Source organism: Catharus ustulatus, chromosome 16 (assembly GCF_009819885.2).
Source record: "Catharus ustulatus isolate bCatUst1 chromosome 16, bCatUst1.pri.v2, whole genome shotgun sequence".
NCBI classification, from domain to species: domain Eukaryota; kingdom Metazoa; phylum Chordata; class Aves; order Passeriformes; family Turdidae; genus Catharus; species Catharus ustulatus.
The window spans coordinates 14,402,317-14,421,837 of record NC_046236.1 but is presented as its reverse complement, the minus strand read 5'-3'; the positions used below and the strand labels follow the sequence as shown (position 1 = coordinate 14,421,837).

At 43.6% G+C, this 19,521-nt stretch overlaps 1 protein-coding gene across 2 annotated transcripts; it reads right to left on the bottom strand.

Moving 5' to 3' along the window:
* Positions 1–451: 451 nt before the first annotated feature.
* Positions 452–14,796, bottom strand: PRPSAP2 (phosphoribosyl pyrophosphate synthetase associated protein 2). 2 transcript variants are annotated; one of them, XM_033074392.1, is made up of 12 exons: positions 14,673–14,796; positions 12,458–12,577; positions 11,884–12,034; positions 10,749–10,801; positions 10,558–10,624; positions 9,823–9,995; positions 8,793–8,908; positions 5,444–5,499; positions 3,108–3,256; positions 2,612–2,682; positions 1,621–1,767; positions 452–1,136 (listed from the first exon to the last, which is right to left on the bottom strand). In XM_033074392.1, exons 3-12 carry the CDS (start codon positions 12,000–12,002, stop codon positions 978–980), a joined length of 1,110 nt encoding a protein of 369 aa, XP_032930283.1. In that variant the 5' UTR covers positions 12,003–12,034; positions 12,458–12,577; positions 14,673–14,796; the 3' UTR covers positions 452–977. The 2 variants fall into 2 exon arrangements, with proteins under 2 accessions (XP_032930283.1, XP_032930284.1); XM_033074393.1 differs by having other exon boundaries at positions 12,515–12,577.
* Positions 14,797–19,521: the final 4,725 nt, after the last annotated feature.

The window sequence follows — 19,521 nt, the reverse complement described above, 5'->3', positions numbered from 1 at the left end:
TGCAACAGGTGAGGAACTTGGGAGTCTCCAGGACTGGGAGCTGCCTGGCAGCCAGCCGGCCATTCCACCCACACCTGCCCAGGGAGGTTGGGAAAACAAACCTGGACAAGTTCAGCTCTGCACTGTGCTGTGGTTTTTACTTCATCCACGCATTCAGGGCAGGCAAGAAACCTCAAAAAAATCCCCCCAGTTTACCTGTGATGAGCTGATTTGGATTTGACCAGCTGAATCCTAAACTCCATACAATATTCCCAAGTCAAAGAATCACAGAATGGTTTGGGTTGGGAAGGATCATCTCGTTCCCAAACCACAATCCCAGGTTGCTCCAAGACCCATCCAACCTGGCCTTGGACAATTCCAGGGATGCAGGAGCAGCCACAGCTTCTCTGGGAATCTGTGCCATTGTCTGAGCAAGCCCCTGTTGCTCAGACAAAGGAGCAGCACATGAACATTTTTAGAAAGCTCACACAAAACAAGTCTTTATTCTTTGTCGCAGAAAATAAATACAGGCGCATATTCCATACGCTTTTCTATAAAAGCACTCCTACAAAATCACTGAACTGCATACAACAGTACAACCTTTTTGGCTTTTAAAATGCAAATATCATACAGTCACTTCATTTTGTTATCATTTTAAAGCACTTGTAGCAAGCAGCTTTGGAAAAGGAATGCTTAATTTAGAAGCCAAATTCTTGCCTCAAGTGTTTTGTGGGATTTTTCCATCGTGTATAGTGCAACTAACCTAAAAGCAACAGTTTTTTGTAAAACTTTTATTCCCACCAACCCCCCCCCACAAAAAAAAAATCTGCAAAGGGAAAAAACCAAAAAAAAAAAGGTCTTAAAAACTGTTCTACCTTGATACTTAAACCAAGAGAAAACAAGAAGTGGCTCAATGGAAATATTAAGGTAAGCACGATGCTTCACAGCTCGTTCTCTGCTTCCAGTTTGGCCCGGGTGTTTATTTAGAGGAAGAAGCTTTAATCATCCACTCCTATATTCCTGAAAAGGTAGGACATGGACTCCCCATTATGGATCCTGCGAATGGCTTCTGACAGGATCATGCTGATATCCACAGTCTTGATTTTAGGGCACTGAAGTTTTTGTATTTCATGTGGAATTGTGTTTGTAACCACCACCTACAGGAAGAAGAAATGGTCAGGAAGATGTAGCTCTGTTATGTTTTCCACTTTTTATAGTGGAAGAGTGAAAGGGAATTTTACAGATCCCACAAAACCACCCTGGCTGACAAAATAACATTTTATATTATTGTCAGGGTCCCAGTCTCAGGAAGAACCATGTGTTGTTTCCATGGATACTAATGGCACTGTCCCTCCTTCCTTTCATTCATTGATTCTGCCACACAGCCCCAGAGGAGGTACAAAAATATCCCACCCACTGAAGGGAAAGGTGTGCTGATACCACCTCCCACATTTCCCACTGCTACAGTTTAGAGACATGTGGATGCTAACATTCCACCACATGATTCCATAGAAAGCAAGCCTGAACCAGGAACCTCCCATCTAAATCCTTAATGCCAACACATGTCAGTAATTAAATGAGGAGGAAACTGCTTGCTTAGAAAAGCCCCAAATCACTTGATGAGAGCTCAGCTGCACTCACTTCATCGATGGCAGACTCCTCGATCAGCCGGGGAGCGTCTGAGGACAGCAGCCCATGGGTGGCCATGACAAAGATCTTGTAGGCCCCTCTCTCCTTCAGGGTCTCAGCTGCAGCCAGAAAGGTGTCAACATCATCTATGATGTCATCCTGCCAAAATCCCAGAGGGTTCACCACATCAGACAGACCAACACAGCACATCTGACTGACAGCAAACCCCAAACTATCCAAATATTGCTCTTTTCCCCTCAAACCCAGAGATGACACTCTGCTTTGGAGAAATCAGGGAATCACAGAATGGCCTGGGTTGGAAGGGACCTCAAAGATCATCTCATTCCAGGGACACTTTCCTTTAGATCTGGTTGATCAGAGTTCCACACAGCCTGGCCTTGAATGCTTCCAGGGATAGGGCAGTCACAGCTGCCCTTAGAGGGAAAAATTTCTTCCTTCTACCCAACCTAACCCTACTCCCCTGCCAGTCTGAAGTCCCCCTTGTCCTGTCACTGCAGGCCCTTACAAATAATCTCTCTCCATCTTTCTTGCAGCCTCTCCTCAGCTACTGGAAAGCCACAATTAGGTCACTCCAGATCCTTCTCTTTTCCAGGCTGAACAAACCCAGTTCTCTCAGCCTCTCCTCCATCCCTCTGATCATCTTGGTCAGACTCCAGACTTGTTCCAACAAGCCCACATCCATCACCTCAGCTTCACTGGCATTTCTAAACTCACCAGCAGGAACAGAACAGGGTGATTCTCCCCTGCTGTGGAGCACCTGAACCCCTCCAGGTGAGCAGTGAACAGAATTTCACCAGCTCTGCTCATGGAAAAAGTGCCAGTGCTGCTTTCAGAGTGGATCCCTTCAGAGCTCCCAGCCAGCCTTGTCATCTCAGTGCTGCCCCATCCTATCAGCAACCAGAGCTGAGTGGCTGATACACAATTTTTCTGCACCTTTAACATGTTTAATGTGATTTATGAGAACTGATGGCAGCTCACTTACCACAATGATAGCTATTCTTCCTCCCACATCTCCAACAACTGTGATGGGTGGCTTTTCCTTGGGAATCAGCACTGATCAATGGCAAATGTTTTTAGAGGGGTAGAAAGGAGAAAGAAAAGAGGAAGTTTATATAGTTTATTTGAACTGTGGAAATGTCTAATGGGTCAGCTGAAGCAGCAACTATTTCAACAGCATTACTGAGAAAACCAGCAGGATTCAAATACATAAATAACTTTTTAAGCTTAATTAAAATATTAACTATATTCCTTTATACCTGAATTCTTTACCAATTCAATTAACTCTTAATTTCAGCACAGAGTGGCTTGCAAACACAAGTGCCCTGTAGGTCACATCCACACTCAATCAAGAAGGAATCATCTTCTCCTCATGAAGAAAGACGATTTTTTTTCTCTGTCCTTTTAGACCATCCCTGCCATACCCAATCCCTAAACCCACAAAACCACCAGGAAACACTTCCCCACACACACTTACTTACTGGGGATCTCCAGGCTGGGGTGGATAGCAGCTACATATTTGGCTGTAGGAGGGGAGTGCCGCCCATCCACCATGTCAGACTCGGCATCCTGAGCTTCCCCGTGGATCACGGCGATCCCCAACCGCAAGCGCTCAGCAAACGACTGTGCCCTGCAGGGGAGGGTTAAAAGAACCCAGGGAAAGGGGAAATTTAAAATAATTCACCTATCCTAAGATATTTTCATTTAATTTCTAATGTTTCAAAGGGAAGTATCAAATGATCTTAAAATTTTAGGAGGATTCATGGAAGAGATTGGTTGTCCCTCGGTTTATCTTGGTTTTATCAGGTTTGGTAAAGTCAGAATAACTTCAAAGTGCCCACATGGGTTTAAAGCAGGATAAATGCTGCACATCACAAAATGCTGACTGCTCCCCTCTGCTTTGACCAACAGCCAAAATAACACTTCCCAGCCCTCAGCATCCTTGGGATGCCATGCTTTAGCAGGACACATCCAACAGTAACCTTGATATCAGGATTGTCTACATTTAATAGGGAAAAAACACTCATCTAAAAAGAGAAAACACCCATTTATTTAGTACTAAATAAAGACAATATCCCTGACCTGCTGACACATAACCTGAGCTACCCTATGGAAAAGGAGATCCAGATGATCATTCTGCCTGACAAACCACACTTGGAGTTGAACAGCTTGGATTTTTTTAATTAGCTGCCATGAAGTTCCTTCACACTGCAGTATTTCTTCAACTAAAATTAGAAATTTCTGTAAAGTGTAAGATTGGTTGGGGGAGTGGGAAAAGCAGAGAGTCAGGAAAACAGGAATTTGCATCCCAGATAGTGGAAGCAGCAAATACAAATTAGCTCATCCATCCCACCCTGCCTTGCACACCCAAGGTTTGGGATCCTGCCTGAGCCACCCATCCAAGCTCCTGTGGTGCAAGCCCAGCACATCCAGAGTGATTCACTCTGCTCTAACATCAGCACCTGGGCCTGAATCACCTCCTCTGTCCTTAAGCCTTATTTCACTATCCAAACAATCCAAAGTCCAGAGAATAATTAGCCCATCGTGATATTCAGTTAATTAAAAATGAATGATCTTCCACCCTGTGGTTATCATACTGTTATAATACTTTTGCAAGTAGTTAATTACAGGTAATTATTATTACAAACAATAAGTTATGACTTAGAAGGAATAATCCTATCAATAAAGCCATATTAATTACCTTAAAATGCAGTATTAAAGTGAATAAAGTTCAAAGTAACAGCCAAATGATTTATTAATTTTCCAGTGAGCTCAGAAACCACAGAGACATTCTGAACTTCACCATGCAAGGGTTCTTTTTCACAAGCAGGCATTCATCCAAATTATTTTCCTAGATTGTTTTCAGCTTGGATTAAGCTGAAACATCCAATTATCCCTCTCCCAATACAATATAACTCTTCAAATATTGTCCATAAATACTCATGTGAATAAGCTAAACAACACAGCTCTGGGATCCTCTCCTCCACAATCACTGCTTGATGTGCAACTCATCTGTCTATTTGCTGGCATTGACAATTATTGGATGAGCATTAAAATGCTGCAACAAATACTTGCCTCCACCCAAGAGGCAATACTGACACCATGGAAAAGAAATGGAAAAGAAACAAGTGTAAAATAAATCACAAAAAAAAAAAAAAAGAAAAAGAGAAAAAGATGACAAAAGGTGATTTGTTACAGGAAATAAGGAAAACACAGAGTGCCACACTTCATTGGCATGGAAGTCTAAATATCTTTTCAACAAACTCTTGGTTTGTCACCACAGCAAACACAGCATCTCTTAAACCATCATCCAGTGCTGACAGCACTGCAAATCCAGAGTTTAGGAACAGTCAACCAAAAAGCTTCATGGATTAAGAACACCCATTCAACCCCAAAGACTTCACAATGACAATCATCCCAAACAGCAAACCCAGTTCCACCATCTGTGTTTAGGATCTGATCAGCCCACATTAAGAATCTCATCTGGATTAATGGCATTACACTTCCAGCCATTTTTCCTCATTTACAGCAGGAGATTTATAAAGTAAATGCACACAAATATAACATTATTAAAAATCTTCTTAATCATCAGCAATACACTGATTTACTGCATCCTTTTTTATTTTTTTTTTTACTTTCCTTAGATTCATTATGATTACAGCAATGATGTAAAAACTACACAGCTGACAGAGGAGAATTGTGAGGGGTGTGAAGGCTGCATCTTCTAATTATTGGGAATTTGTCCTTCACTTGATCCCAAGAACAAAATCCCAACAGAGATTTCCTGCTCTAAGGCAAGAGAGCAGATCTTACCCACCTCTTTGCAGATGCAGGAGATTTGGCCACAATTACAGCATTCCTGTAGTCTGGTATCTGTAGTAAATAACAGATAGCAATGTCCACATCTTTAGACAAATTTAAACTCAGCAAGAATCAGAGAACTTCATTCTGCCAGAAGAATTTTAAGCATTGAACATTTTACCTAAGAAAGCAACCTCAAGAATCCATGGTACATGATCAGGGTTGACAGCTCAGTACAAACATGTATTTAGGAAATTCAGATATTAACTTCAAACTTTTATAAACCCCATTTAGTACAGACAACTGAAAAGTAACTGCTTTAGTACATCAGGGTTACACCCACAAGTGTTAAAAGAAACAGGAAACCATCACAATTAAAGTTTCCTGTTCAACCTAAATTGTCTTTAATCACTAAAAACCAGCATTTTACAACTTCCTATTATCTTATAGAGTACCCCAAGAGAAGTCACAGCTCTCCATCACATCATCCTGACTTTTTCTGTGGACCATCAGAAGGGATGAAACTTCCCTGCTCCTGGAGGCAGTGTCACAGTGCTGCAAACCCTCCCACACTGGTGAGCACGAGGAGATGCTGCTGCAAATGCTGACAGCACCAGAGGGATGAGGCAGCAAGTCTGGGTTTCCCCCTCGTGTCTGACAGGTGCTTCAGTCAGGCTCCACAAGCACAGTCTGAGTTTGCTGCCCCTGCCCCATTCTCATACTGATCCCCGTTTAACCAATATTTAGTCCCCATCTCTCCAAAGTTTCTTATCCTCATCTCCATTTTCCCTGCAACAGTGACTCCAGATTCATGTGGTTTGTAACTTCCAGTTCTCCTTTCCAACAGCAACTACAACTGCACTCCTCTGCTATCTCATTTTACCCCACTCCCTGCAAACTCAGCCTTTTCCTTCACTGTGCTGCCCTGGGCTGATCCATGTCTGTGGAAAGCAGCTCCAAGAGAACCTGTCTGTCCTTCTATCCAAAAGCCACAGTCCTGAGCCAAGCAAAGTCCTACAGAGCAGCTCCAGTCCTCAGAATCCCAGTGTTAAGGGATGGAAGACTCTTCACTAAATACCTGCAGATTGATCTGTTAGGGCTGGGCTCCCCAGATTTGTGGGGGTGACACCCTGTCATGCAGCTCTCCTTGGCAGATTTCAAATACCCACTCCAGAGCACACAATGCAAATACAGGCAAAGCAAGTTCCTCCACAATTTTATCCACAACATACAAACTGCACTGGCTGATTATTTCCAAAATCTTTACCTGAAATGGGCATGGGGAAAAAAGTTCTGAGTTTGGGCAAGGGCTCAACCAACAGAATTTTTCTGGGGACGTCAGGCAACACTAATAATCCACAATGTTAGTAACTCCACCTATGAACTGGGAATTCAGCATGTTCTGTCCTTTACAAACTCTGAGTTATACAAGAGGCTACAAAGATTAACATGATGGAAGGCACGGACAAGGCAGGACCTGTCACTCGACATAATAAAGGCTTTGATCTACTTCAGACACCATTGCCTCATTTTTGCCCTGCCAAATTACCAAATTTGTTCTCAGCTCTTCAAAAATGAAGTCTGAAAGCCAGAAATGTCATTCCAAAGACACTGAGGTGTCAACCAGTCCACGTAACAAAGGGCTATGTCACTCTGGGATTAACACCTGAGCAAAGGAAAGAGAAGCCACAAAGTGTCCAACATTTGCCAAGCACACAGAGAACACCCAGCTACTGTCATGTCACAGGAATTTCACTGATTGGACTGGCTTCATCCCAGAACAGCAAGTGATTCTCTTCACATCTAGGCATGCATTTCCAACAAGCCCTCATCCTCCTAACTTTCAGTGAAATGTTTTATAGGTGGCTTTCATTTTTATCAAGCTTGACTCCATTTTGTGCTCTCAGGACATCCCATCATGATTCCCACAGCTTGCAAAGCTCTGGCATTCCCAGCACAGGATACCCAGCAAGCTGTGGCCAACAGGAACTTGAGATCAATACTGAATTCCCCCTGAACAGTAACAGATCAAAGGTTTAAGCACAGATACCATGAATGATCTGGCTGGTGAAGGAACCTGCCAGTACAGACCCCATGTGATCAGATCCATTCTTTGGTTTTAGAAAATCCCCTCATGGATGAGCAGAGGGATGAATAACTGAAAGGATCTTTTAAAACTTTTCTACACATATTTCAGATCTTTTCAAATGGTCATTTGTTAGACTGCACAGCTGTGTCAGACTCAAAGCTGTAACAATTCAGGAATCAAAATGTATTTCCAGATCAAATCAGGACCATGATCTTGTTACTGACCATAAACCACACTTTAAAGAACACACAAAGGCAAAACTTTTGTGTCTGTGTATTTGGTTTTCCTTTTTTGTTCTTTTTCAAAGTTAGACAGTGCAATACTTCTGTCCTGGAACACAATATGAATCACTGGCAAAGTCAGAGCCTGAGTTTTGTTCTGCCATCCTCTTCGGCTCTATTACCAAATGAAATGATAATGAGGAATTCAAATGGTAACTGATTCCCCAAACAGATTTTAATACTGTCATAACAAAATCATGTTGGTTAGGGTTTTTAAGGGGGTGGGGTGGGGTGTGTTTTGTTTTTAAATTGAGGCATTCCTACCTCTATAAAGAGAAATTGCTTGGATTCAAAAGCAAGAGTGAACTAAAGCTTTTCTCTCACCAGGAAGAAAGCACTTGCTTTATTCCAAATTGCCATTAGTCAGAGGCTTAATGTGCATCTATACCAACAATTATCATCTGCACATTTTGTATGGGGGAAGCCACCAGCAGCACTTCTCCAAACCCTTATAAAAATAAAATGGAGAAATGGAGGTGCAGAACATCCCAAGTTAAGCTCCTCAAGTCAAGACATGCAGTCTGAACAAACAGTGGGTGAGATTTCCACCCACCAGCCTGACTTGCAGAGCACAATCAATAGGCTCCCTCATGGTTTACAACTTCCAAAGTGTTTCTTATTATGTAATTTAAATTTATACCCACACAAACAGCCCATCCTATAAATGTCAAGAAACTGGAAATAGGAAAGGAAGAGGACATAAAGGGGAAAAAAAATCCTATTTGTTTTTTTTAGTGTTAGGGGAATATATCTAAGAAAAAAATTAGCATTGCTGCATGGGTAAGAAAACATCAGCTCTTCAGGAAAGCAAAACTTAAACATGGGGAAGAGAAGAACCAACAGCTCCCAACACCACTCCCTGCCCCAACATGACCCTTCCCCCTTTAAAATTCAGTTTGAAGAGTAAATCTTTTCAGAAGGATTTGTTTCAAATGTCCTGAGACATGACAAAAAAAGAATGAAAAAAACCAACTGTAATAACAGGCCTTCCTCACCTCTTCTTGGATGTACTGCAGTAAAAATGGGGATGCTCTCAAGTTATCAACTGGAATATTGAAGAAACCCTGAATTTCCTTCTGATGTAGATCCATGGTAATAAGATGAGTTAGTCCTTTAAAATGAAACAAGAAGACATACAGAGAAGCACATCAAGAAAAGAGAGAAGGGAGACTTTATTTTCCTAAATTTCACTGCAAGTTTGTGCAGAAAATCTCTGAACTGCATGAGAACACCAAGTGCAAGTACATAATAAATTAATTTTAGTCCCTTTTAAGCACACTGGCATTAATGTGTTTTGTGGCTTCTACAGTGACTTTTTTAAAAGAACCTCAGAACTCTGCACAAAACTGACTCTGCAGTGCCACACTGAGGCAGGAAAGATCCTTCTCCACTGGCCATGGGACAAAATGGAAGCACTGATTTGTCCTGGGTCACAGCGAGACCCTGGCACTCTCATTAGTTCTGAACTCCTGAAAAATGGGCCAAGCTCCTAATCAAAAACCACTTCTCTCAAAATAACAACCCAGATCACACAGTTTGTTAGAACTGCCTGCTTTCTCCCAGGGATGGGAGTGAAAGGAAAGAAGCAGAAAATGTGTTGAAGGCTGTGAAAATGAATAATCTCATTCTCCCACATGGTCTCAGATGTAAAGGACAAAGTGCATTCATCCAACAAGTGAAAAACAAGACAGAAATGACAAGGCACAACTGTTCCACACTGCAAGAAAGGCAAAGGATGACATTATGAGAGGTGGGTACCACAGCCCAAAGCAGCTCAGCCCAGCAGTCTCATTTTGCCAGCTCACTACAACTCAGTGTAAAATGGTTGTATCAAATTCGGGTTTTTTATGAACTCATCATTTGCAAACATTTCTAATCACATTCTCCTTTTTACATAGGTTTTGAACACATGAAAAGCTTGGCAGTTATTTTTATACAGACTCCAAATTTGTGTACAGATCTCTCTAAACCTGGAAGCTGACAGCAGGAGACCCCCTTGCTGTGATTATTCAGCCACATTCTTACCAGCTTTGCACATCATCGAGGCCAGCAATTTGGAGACAATGGAGCCCCTTTTCCTCATCTTGCACTGTTTGCTGTAGGGGAAGTAAGGAATCACTCCAATAATGCTTTTGGCACAGGAGGTTTTGCAGGCATACACCATGATCAGGAGCTCCATGATCGTGGTATTCACATCCCTGCAAAGAGAAACATCTGCTTCTGTAGCTGGTGCATAAAAATCCTGCACTCACCACAGTATTTTTAGAGATCTGGTCATCAACTAAGATCTACATTTCTGCCACCATTAAAAAAAAAAAAAAACAGTCTTAGCATTTGGGAAGTTCTTTTCACATAAAATTGAAGAATTTCTGAATCACAGGACACATTGTTCAGGAAACATTCCTCCTACATCTTAACTTTGTGATGGTGCTAGAGACAGAGCTGGGAAGAAAAGAGTTTAAAGAGAATGACACAAGCAAGAGAATACACTTAGGGAAGGAATGCAGAGACCAGGGGGAAAGTTTTACTCACAGAGTCACTAAAAATTAAAATCACAGAAGTTTCTTTATGCCAAAGTTGTCTTTGTGTACATATAAAAAACCCAACAAAACCAGTAACAAATACCCTCCACAAAGAAAAACCTCTGTCTAGTTAATCTTAGCTTATTACACTGCATCACAAACATGAAAGGTGATAAAAATGAAAACCAGAAGCATTCCACATCAAATGCCAGCACAGGGTCTTTAGGCAGTTACTCACTTTGAAACTGTTTGGATGATAAACACATCCTTTCCTCTCACAGACTCCTGAATCTGCACTCGTGTTTCTGCCAAGAAGAGAAAAATGCAATATTTGCAAGAGCAAAATTCTTTTTAGAGTCTAAGAAAAGGGCAACCAATACATTCAAATCAGTGTCAGGTAATTTCCAGTTTTGTTAATTAAATGCTCACCTCTGTTTGGCTCTTGATAAACCTGAACCTTCCCCATCTCAACTCCCAGGCGCCTGTGGGGACAGAAAAAAGGCAGAAGTCAATAAGGGGAGAAGAAGGGCTAATCAAATGTAAATCCCATAGAATGCAACAGTTACTGAAAAGGCTGCATTCCCTGGGAGAAAACCAAGGAAAGAAAATTCCAAACCATAAAACCAGTAATTGCAGTGAACATCTCTTTATAAAACACTCACAATTTCCAAAAGCTGCACTGCAGACTCCACTAAATTTATTTTCCAGTCAAGCTCAGAACAAGCAGGAGGGAAAAAATGCTGAATACTAAATCATGTAACATTTTGTAATTTTTAATATATTTCTTGCATATATATTTATACATATACACACACACACGTGGCAACATGTATGTGCACAACACTTTAAAATATTGCTTTTAAATCATTCTTCTCAATGGAGAGTAAAGAGGAAAGAGTAGCAAGCATTATTTTATGGATAATGGAAGAATAAAATATTATCTGCTGTATTTATTCCTTGTCAGCATTAGCTACACCTCATCATCACAAAGATGAGAGCAGAGTATGCTCTGCACACAAATTCCTCCCACACATAACCTGAGTTCCTTCAGACTCCTCTTTCTCCTCCTATCACACTAAATTTGGGCAAACAAGCCTCTGGAAGAAATCCATCCTAATATTCCCAGTAATGCTACACATCCTAATTAGCAAAGTAAAAATGTACTTAAGTTCTAAAAGTTCTGCTGAAGCTATTCATGGATCTAAGCTAAAGCAATGTTCCCATCCAAAATATATAGAGAGCAGAAGGAATGTAGTTTTCCTTTCCAGCCTAAAAATACCTCACTACAAGGAATAAAAATTGGTGCCATGACTTCACACTATGCAAACATTAATTAAAATGCTGCAGCCAATCACAACCTGCCACGGGACAATTCAAACACAAATTTTTCTCTCTCTTATTGAGCTGCTGAAATCCACTCTCCCATAGAGCACACTCCATATTCCTGCAAATAGAGGCAATTTTCCCATGTAACTTCCCTTAAACAGGGAAATCAAGTGTCCAGTAAAACAAATCCCACCAGGAGAACCCCAAGATCACAAGATTCCCTGCAGGCTTTACTTACTCAGCAATCCTCTTGGACAGCTCCATGCAGGAGGAATTGGAATTAGCTGAGAACAGCACCAGCCCACCCTTGGTGATATTCATGATGGCCCCAATTTCAGTTGATGGCACACAAAACATCAACCCTAAGTTGTTTTGCCGCTTCTACAAGACTGAAAGAGATCAGAGGTCGTTTAAATAAATTTGTTAAAAAACAAAACAAGATATACTTTTTCTGTTTAGAAAGTGTAATCTCCCAGAACCCTGGATATTCCAGCATCCTCAAAATCTGTTATCCCAGTTTAATAGATTCCCTACAGCTCTCCAAAGATCCCCCAAGACAACCTTCTAGCAACATTTACCACTTTTTTTTTTCCTTTTTAACTGTTTTCCTCAGGCTATCATCCAGTAACTGACACTTTTTTTCCATCATATTGTCCAGTTCATTTTCCAGAACTGAGCAACGTTTATGGATTTTTCCAAAGTGACAGTCAGGGGTAGAAGGGAACTAAAAAGAGCTCTTGGGTCCTGGCTAGAAGAGTCTATTTCCACAGCTGAGCCTCTTTTCATTATTTTGCAGTAACTCATAAACTTACAAATAAGGATGAAATGTAAGGAAGAATTCAATAAAGCTGGCAGCTGTAAATAATGACCTCTTGCACAGTAAATCCACTTGCTGAAGCAGCTGTTGTCATTCTTTGAAAGCAATATTCCTCCTGTGAAAACAGGAGAAAAATATCAGGAGGAAATCAGTATCATTTGTTTTTTGTTTGAAATAAAGGCACAAACCACTAATCTCACCAAGGATCTGATGAGATTCCATCTTTTTATTATTCTTTGTAAATCACATTTTCATTGTTACTTCTACTATAAAATTTTGGTTAAATAAAAGGAAAAAGAGATCCCATTGACCAGCAGCTCTGGACAGATTGAATTCAACTCAAAATCCTGCTGCACTTCACTTCTGCGGCATAAATAATCCAATCCTTTATCATCCATTTCAGCATTACGTAGGAGACTGGAAATATGAAATATGAGTGGCACAATTTAAACCAAAGCAAACAGAAATTACAGCTGAATCAGTAACTCCTTTCCTGGTAAACATCTCCCTGCTGAGAAACAGAATTATCTAATAGTCACATGTAACTGGTTAGAAAAAGCTGATGATGTATCAAGCACTCCAAAACAACAACCAAAAGAGTTTTGTATTTACAGGAACAGCTGGCTAGGTCTGCAATGAAACTCCTTCACACCTCCTTTACAACCAGACAGTCTGGCTCAGTTCAACTGTCAGAGGAACCCGACTCACTCTTGTGAAGAGCCAAAGTCAAGTCAGGAACTTCCTAACAACAAATCTGTTGGTGCCAGGGCTGAGCTCTGCTCAACTGCCGTGAATAAAAACCTGCCTGTCATCAGAACTTCCAAACTGCGCACAGAGAGAGCACAAACAGCCACAACTTCAGCCCCCAGAATGTCTGAATATAAAAACCAGAGGGGCCCCTACATCCCCAAAGCAAGACCGGTATCCCTCTCAAATTAAACACCAAAAAAAATCCCAGTTCTTAGCTGGTGTTTCTCTGCTCTGCTGTACCTCACTCTCTGCAGCTCCCAGCTGTCAACTAATGGCCATCACTCATCAAATATTGATGATGGTGTTCAAGATCCATCTCAGCTCCAGCAGAGCAGGCACAGACCTCAAATGCTTTTAGGACTCAGAAAATCACCTGAGAGCGCCCTGCTTGTGTGCCTGGATGGGAACAGCGTGGAAGAAACTTTCCATGTTACTAAAAGCATCCATAGAGCGTTCAGAAGGCGTTTTTAATCCAAATGTGTGTCTTCTTTGTTCCATAGATTAGGGAAATGAGGAGCCATCACAGATTTGAAAATATGAGTTGTTGGATCCCAACTATTGCTGAGGGTGCACTTCACACAATATACTGATGTATTTACAAGCAACAGTGAACATTTTTCTTCATGTTATTACAGGTCAAGGACTTTCTTGTGGATGAACTTCAGCAGGTACAAGTGGGCTGTGGTGTGGGTGGGCAGGGAAGTTGCATTTCTAGAGTAATATGGATATATCAACCTTCAAACAGGTGTTGTGATGAATGCAAGCTCACAAAACTTTATTAGATGTGCAAAGACATGACTCCACAGGGGTACATGGGACCAGAATTACTGTTCTAAAATTGAACACAAGCACCACAGAACAGGCTGCAGCACAAACTCCTGCCTTTCCTCTTGGGCTGCACACAATTACACAGACACATCATGACGAGCACAACAATTCCCGGGCACACATGGCTTTATGTCTCCATGAACTGAGCATGTCCACACAGAAAGCAACAGAGGCAGGAATAACTGGATGGGATAACCATGGCACTAAGGAATGGGATGGAGGAAATCTGCACGCTCTCACCCATCTCTCCATAAGGAATTTTCCCGTCCCTCCACACTCACCGATCCTCCTGGGCTAAGAGAGCCTTGCAGCCCACAGGGCCCTACCAGCTCTTCAGAAGCTCCAGGTGGGTTACACAGGCCCTGTGGTCCCCGAGGATCCCATCCCCAGCCCCGAGAGCGGCCCGGGCACGCGGCAGCCGCACGCCGCTGCCCCTCACCTGTGGGACACGCGGGCAGCCCGAGCAACCCCGGAAAGGGGCCGCCCAGCAGAGGGTCTCCATCCCCTGAGGGGAGGACACAGCCCATCCCTCAGGCATCGGAACCCCGTGTGGGGAAGGGGGATGTCCTGCCCTCACACAGCCGGCTGAACTGCGCTGAGCGGGCGGGAGTGCCCCTCTCTGAATGCCTTACCTGCCGGCTCCGGCCCCCCGGCCCCGGGAGAAGGCGGCCCGGCCGGAGGGGAAGGAGGGGGAGAGGCAGAGGCGGCGGCGGAGCTCAGCCCCTCCGGTGCTCCGCGGGCAAGATGGCGGCGGGGCGTGAGGGAGGGAGCGCGGGCGGGCGGGGCGGGCCCGAGGCGGTGACGCCCCCCCCCCTTCCCCCGCCGCGCTGAGGGGACACGGCGGGCGCCATCTTCCCCGTTATCCCGCCGGGCTGCTGGGGACCGGATCGGGTCTTGGAGTCACAAAACCTAAAAATTTTAGACTCATCGGTGTTAGAAGGGACATTCAGGATGATCCAGTCCGACCGTCAGCGCAGCAGTACCACGAAAACACCGCCCAGATGTGGATGCCTCTTCCAACACCTCCAGGGATGGTGACTCTGTCGCCTCCCTGGGTACCTATTCCAGTGCCTGACCACACGGACAATGAAAAGAATTTTTCTAATATCTAATCTGAATCACCCATGTGTCGGCTTAAGGCTATTTCCAAGACCAATCCCCTCCTCACTGCAACATCCTTTCAGGGAGTTGAAGAAAATGATAAAGGGCTCTTGAGCATCCTCCAGAGTAAACAAACCCAGCTCAGCCATTTTCAATACATTTTCTAGACCCATCATGAACCTTGTTGTCTTAAAAGTTTTTCAGATCTCAGTCCCCAATTGGGATGATGGGGGGGACCCCAACATCACAATTCAGCTGCTCCCCCCACCAAAATAAAATTACCCCGATGCAAAATCCATATGGAAAAACGCAGTGATGTCCACAGGGTGCTGTTATTTTGGAGCTCCCACATCTTCATCCCCACCAGAGAGAGCTGGAAGGGCTCTGGGCATCTCCATCACCGAGCTGGCCTTTGCCATCAGCAAAAAGAGGCATTTCTGCAAAGTAAATTAATAATAGAAACTATCAGTAGTCTCTCAGTTCCTTGTCAAAAGTGCACACGATTCATCCAGAGTCCTCTCAAGACTCTCCGTGCTGCATACATCGGTTAAACTGCACAAAGATTCTTCTGACATCTGAAATGAGACTCTTATTTCAGTCACCCTGTTTAAAAAGAAAAAAAAGAAAAAAGCTTTATCCCAAGACACCCATGACAGAACTGCTTTGAGGAAGTTGCAGTCATCCCACACAGACACACATCCCTCCCTTAAACACAAAACCCAAACACCATGTTTTTCCCCCAGACTGCGCAGTTTGAACCTGTTTTAAATTACACTGCTCAGCACGCCCAAGTTGAACAGCATATTATGGATCAGAATTCCAGCATTTAGCATAAAGCTACAAATCAGGTACTTTCTGCTGCAGTTTTTCTCACAAAAAGCAATTAAATTTGAACATTCCTGGACTGCAGGGTGCACTGGACCAAGGCTGATCATCCCATCCCAGCAGATATTTCTGTCCATGCTGACCTTAACATAAAAAGAGGAGGAAAAGCCACAGGCCAGCTCACCAAACATGCCTATAAAGAGACAACATTAAATTCATAGTTTGAAACCGTATTTCTGCCACTAAAAAAAGCGGCATTTTCCACTTTAAATAGTCACAGGCCAGTGTTTTCCTCAGTTTTCACATTTGCTTCTTGCATTCCAAGACTTTGTTGTCTCCTTTTTTGATTCTTTTTTTCTAGCAGAGTTGGAGCTGGGGAAGGAGAAGCCACTTAACACAGAGCCATGGAACAGATGTTGAGCAATCCACTTGCAGGCTCTCAAAGCCAGGACATCTGTCAGAAATGTGTGAGCAGAGAGGCCAGCAGCCTCTTAGATGCTGCAGTGATCCTCTGCCTTTCCTAAATCCTCTTCCAAATTACACTAAGGAGGAGTAAGGGAATAGTCCCATCCCTCGCCACCCCCACCATTCCCAGTCCACGTTTTTCTGCTTCCAGGCTGGTGCTTCCACACAGTTCATTCAGGATCATTGACCCAAGCAGGTTCTTTTTTTGTTTCAGGGCTTTCAGGACAAAAAGGAAGGGGGAGTGAGCTTTTTGTTGGCCTCTTCACAGAGCAGATTTCTCTTAGCATTGGTCTCCCTCACAGTATTCCACTACAGGCTGGTGTGACAGAGCAGTTTAGTGCAGAACAACCAGAAACAACACATGGTGAAGCACTGACCCATAATGCAATTAGCAGCCTTCCCCAGAAGCATTTTTCAATACTCCAGGGCCCTCAGAATTTGCTGACTGTTTGATTTGTGCTGCCCCAAATTCCTGACATTGCTTAAGCAAACCACAGGACCAGGAACTAAGCGGTCCTGTCTTCCAATCCTTTTTTTTATAAGGCTACTGCCTTTGTTTTCTTAGAGAATAAAAGATCAATTTTTTTCCCACCTCTGTCTTCCTGATCAGATGAACACCAGTTTAAGTCTCAGCTCCCAAGGGAGAGGGATTTGTTAATTTGACAAGCCTCTATCCAAACGCTAAGAGTTCAACAAACAGTTGCTCCAAGATGAGCACACAGATTTTATTTCATTTACAATGATTCAATTAGCAGCCATCTAAGGAATTCTGAACATTTGCTGGGTGTGAGCACAGTGGCTCACAGAGGTTTGTTGTTCTTTATCCAGATGCTACCCTGGCAAGCAGGGATGTGCAGAAAAACTCCCCCACACCACACCTAGTCAAGGTGAAGGGCACTGCTCATCCAGCACCGGGCTGGAGGACAGCCTGCATCCATTACCTGGGAGAAAATAAATGCTGCTGTCACCCCTGCTCCTGAGCTCCATCCATCACTGCTCAGCCAGGTTGGCTTTTGTTTATTTGTTTGTAGCTGCTTTTGTTTTAGGAAAAAAAAAAAAAACAAACCTTTTAAAGCATTAAAGCTCACCTACCAAATCAGGTGACAGTGAGAACTATCAGACAAGAAATGCTCTGAATTTATCCTGACAGAGCCCTGTGGATAGGTTTGGTCTCTCCCAATAAATAAAAGCATCCCAAAAACATCCTCTACATCCTCCTACACAGCCCCTCTGAGCCACAGAGAGGTTCTGCAGTACATAGAGCACAGACCAAAAGCCATCACCTCCCTGCTCCCCTGCCTTCAATTTTATTGCCTGGGGGACAACTGTGTCCAGTTTCCAGAAGATTCTGCCTTGGCACTACCCAGCTAGGAAGAACTAGAACTAGAACTCAAAGCAGCTATAAATGCATTTTGGAATTGATGGAAGGAGGTGTAATTTTATCACATCTTGGGAGGGATCTGGAAATAGCACTCCCCATGTCTCAGAAGCAAAGTGCTTTAATAAAGGTCCTGGAGCAGGGAGCACATCTTCTGTGCGTGCAGGGCTGTGGCAGTAGACAGCACTCATTGCTTTATCAAATATTACTGCTTGGCTGTCTGTGGGAAACTCATCTGTCACAGTCCTGTTTCCCCTGAGTCACAGAGCTCTGACTGAAGGACTCCCTGAGTTCAGGGTTTTTTTCCCTGTCTCCAGCTGCGCTCCCAGTTCCGGGTCAGTCTGTAATGTTTAACAGATCTGCATCAGCTCCAGCTCAGACACGGGGTTATCTCCAGCCAGCCTCCCAACAAGGAAACAAGAGCTTTGTGGGAATACCTGGAGTGTGACAGGTCCTGCACACACACACAGCTCAGAGTGAGGGTTTGGACAAACACTGTCTTGGAACAGAAATCAGCAGTGGTGCCTCTTGTGTGGTTTACAGATTCTCTCTGCACTGCTGTGCATGGGCAGCTCTGTCCTGCAGTCTGTGTAACATCCTGTTCGTGTCCATCACCTGATGTTTACACGTGTGGTTTGCCCTTTAGGCAGAAGTGGCTGCACTGCACAATGAAATATTGTCATTTTAGGAATTTGAGCAGCTACACAGTCCATGGCAGGCACTAATTAGTGCTCTGTTCCTCCTTGTCCTACTGACTGGGTCCCAGCATGATTTGCCTTTTGCCTCACTGTGCTGCAGCTCCTCTCCCAAGAGCAGACAGGCACCATGCCCTGTGCAGGCATTTAGTGAGCACAGCGAGGGCTTGACTTGGTCACTGTAGAGCAACTTCACAAATTGAAGCAGAATTCAGTGTATGAGAGCAGGTCCTGTGCTTTACATGCACAACTGCAGGGTATAAATAAAGATTTGGTACCAGCCTTGACCCATACAATAAAAAGGAGCTGGAAGAGGTGTAGGGAAGCAGCAAAGTGCAGCCAACAAAGAGAATCCTGTGTCCTCCCCAGTTTGGTTCAGACCAGGACCAGCCCCAGATCAGCAAGAACAGATTAATGCCCGTGCTGAAAATGGGACTCTCACCCAGCTGCTACAACAAAAAAAGGTTGAGCCTTACTCAGCCTACCCCCCTTACTGACACTATGACCAACATCTCCTTCACAGAGAAGATTTCTACCAGAACCTCTCCCTGTATTATTTCCTGCCTGATTTCAGCAAGCTCTGGAAGAGGTTCTGCTCTCAGACCTCTGTGCACTGCCTTTGATTTCATCAAACAAATCAATTCCCCAAGTTCAAGAGCACACTTAAAAATTTTACTCACCAGGAAAGTCTCACCAGAGGAGAGGTGTGGGGACTGTGAGGCTTCCCAGAAGCTTTTATTGTCTCATTAAGCTCTCCTTAATGAGAACTTCCTCACCTGCTGCAGTGTCCCTCCCATTCATTTGCATTCACTATCCTGCTGCTGGTACTTTCAAGACTGTCTTAGATCCCACTCGTTCCTCCTTCCTCATAACTATTCTGAGCCCAGTTTTTATCTCCCTGCTGTCATCCAGGTCCCAGGGAGAAAATTCTTTCTCCTCTTTTGTTACTGCTTGCCATGTCCTCCTTGGCTGGTTTCCTCCCTGACATCTCTGCAGCTTCTCCCAGCTCCAGAATCA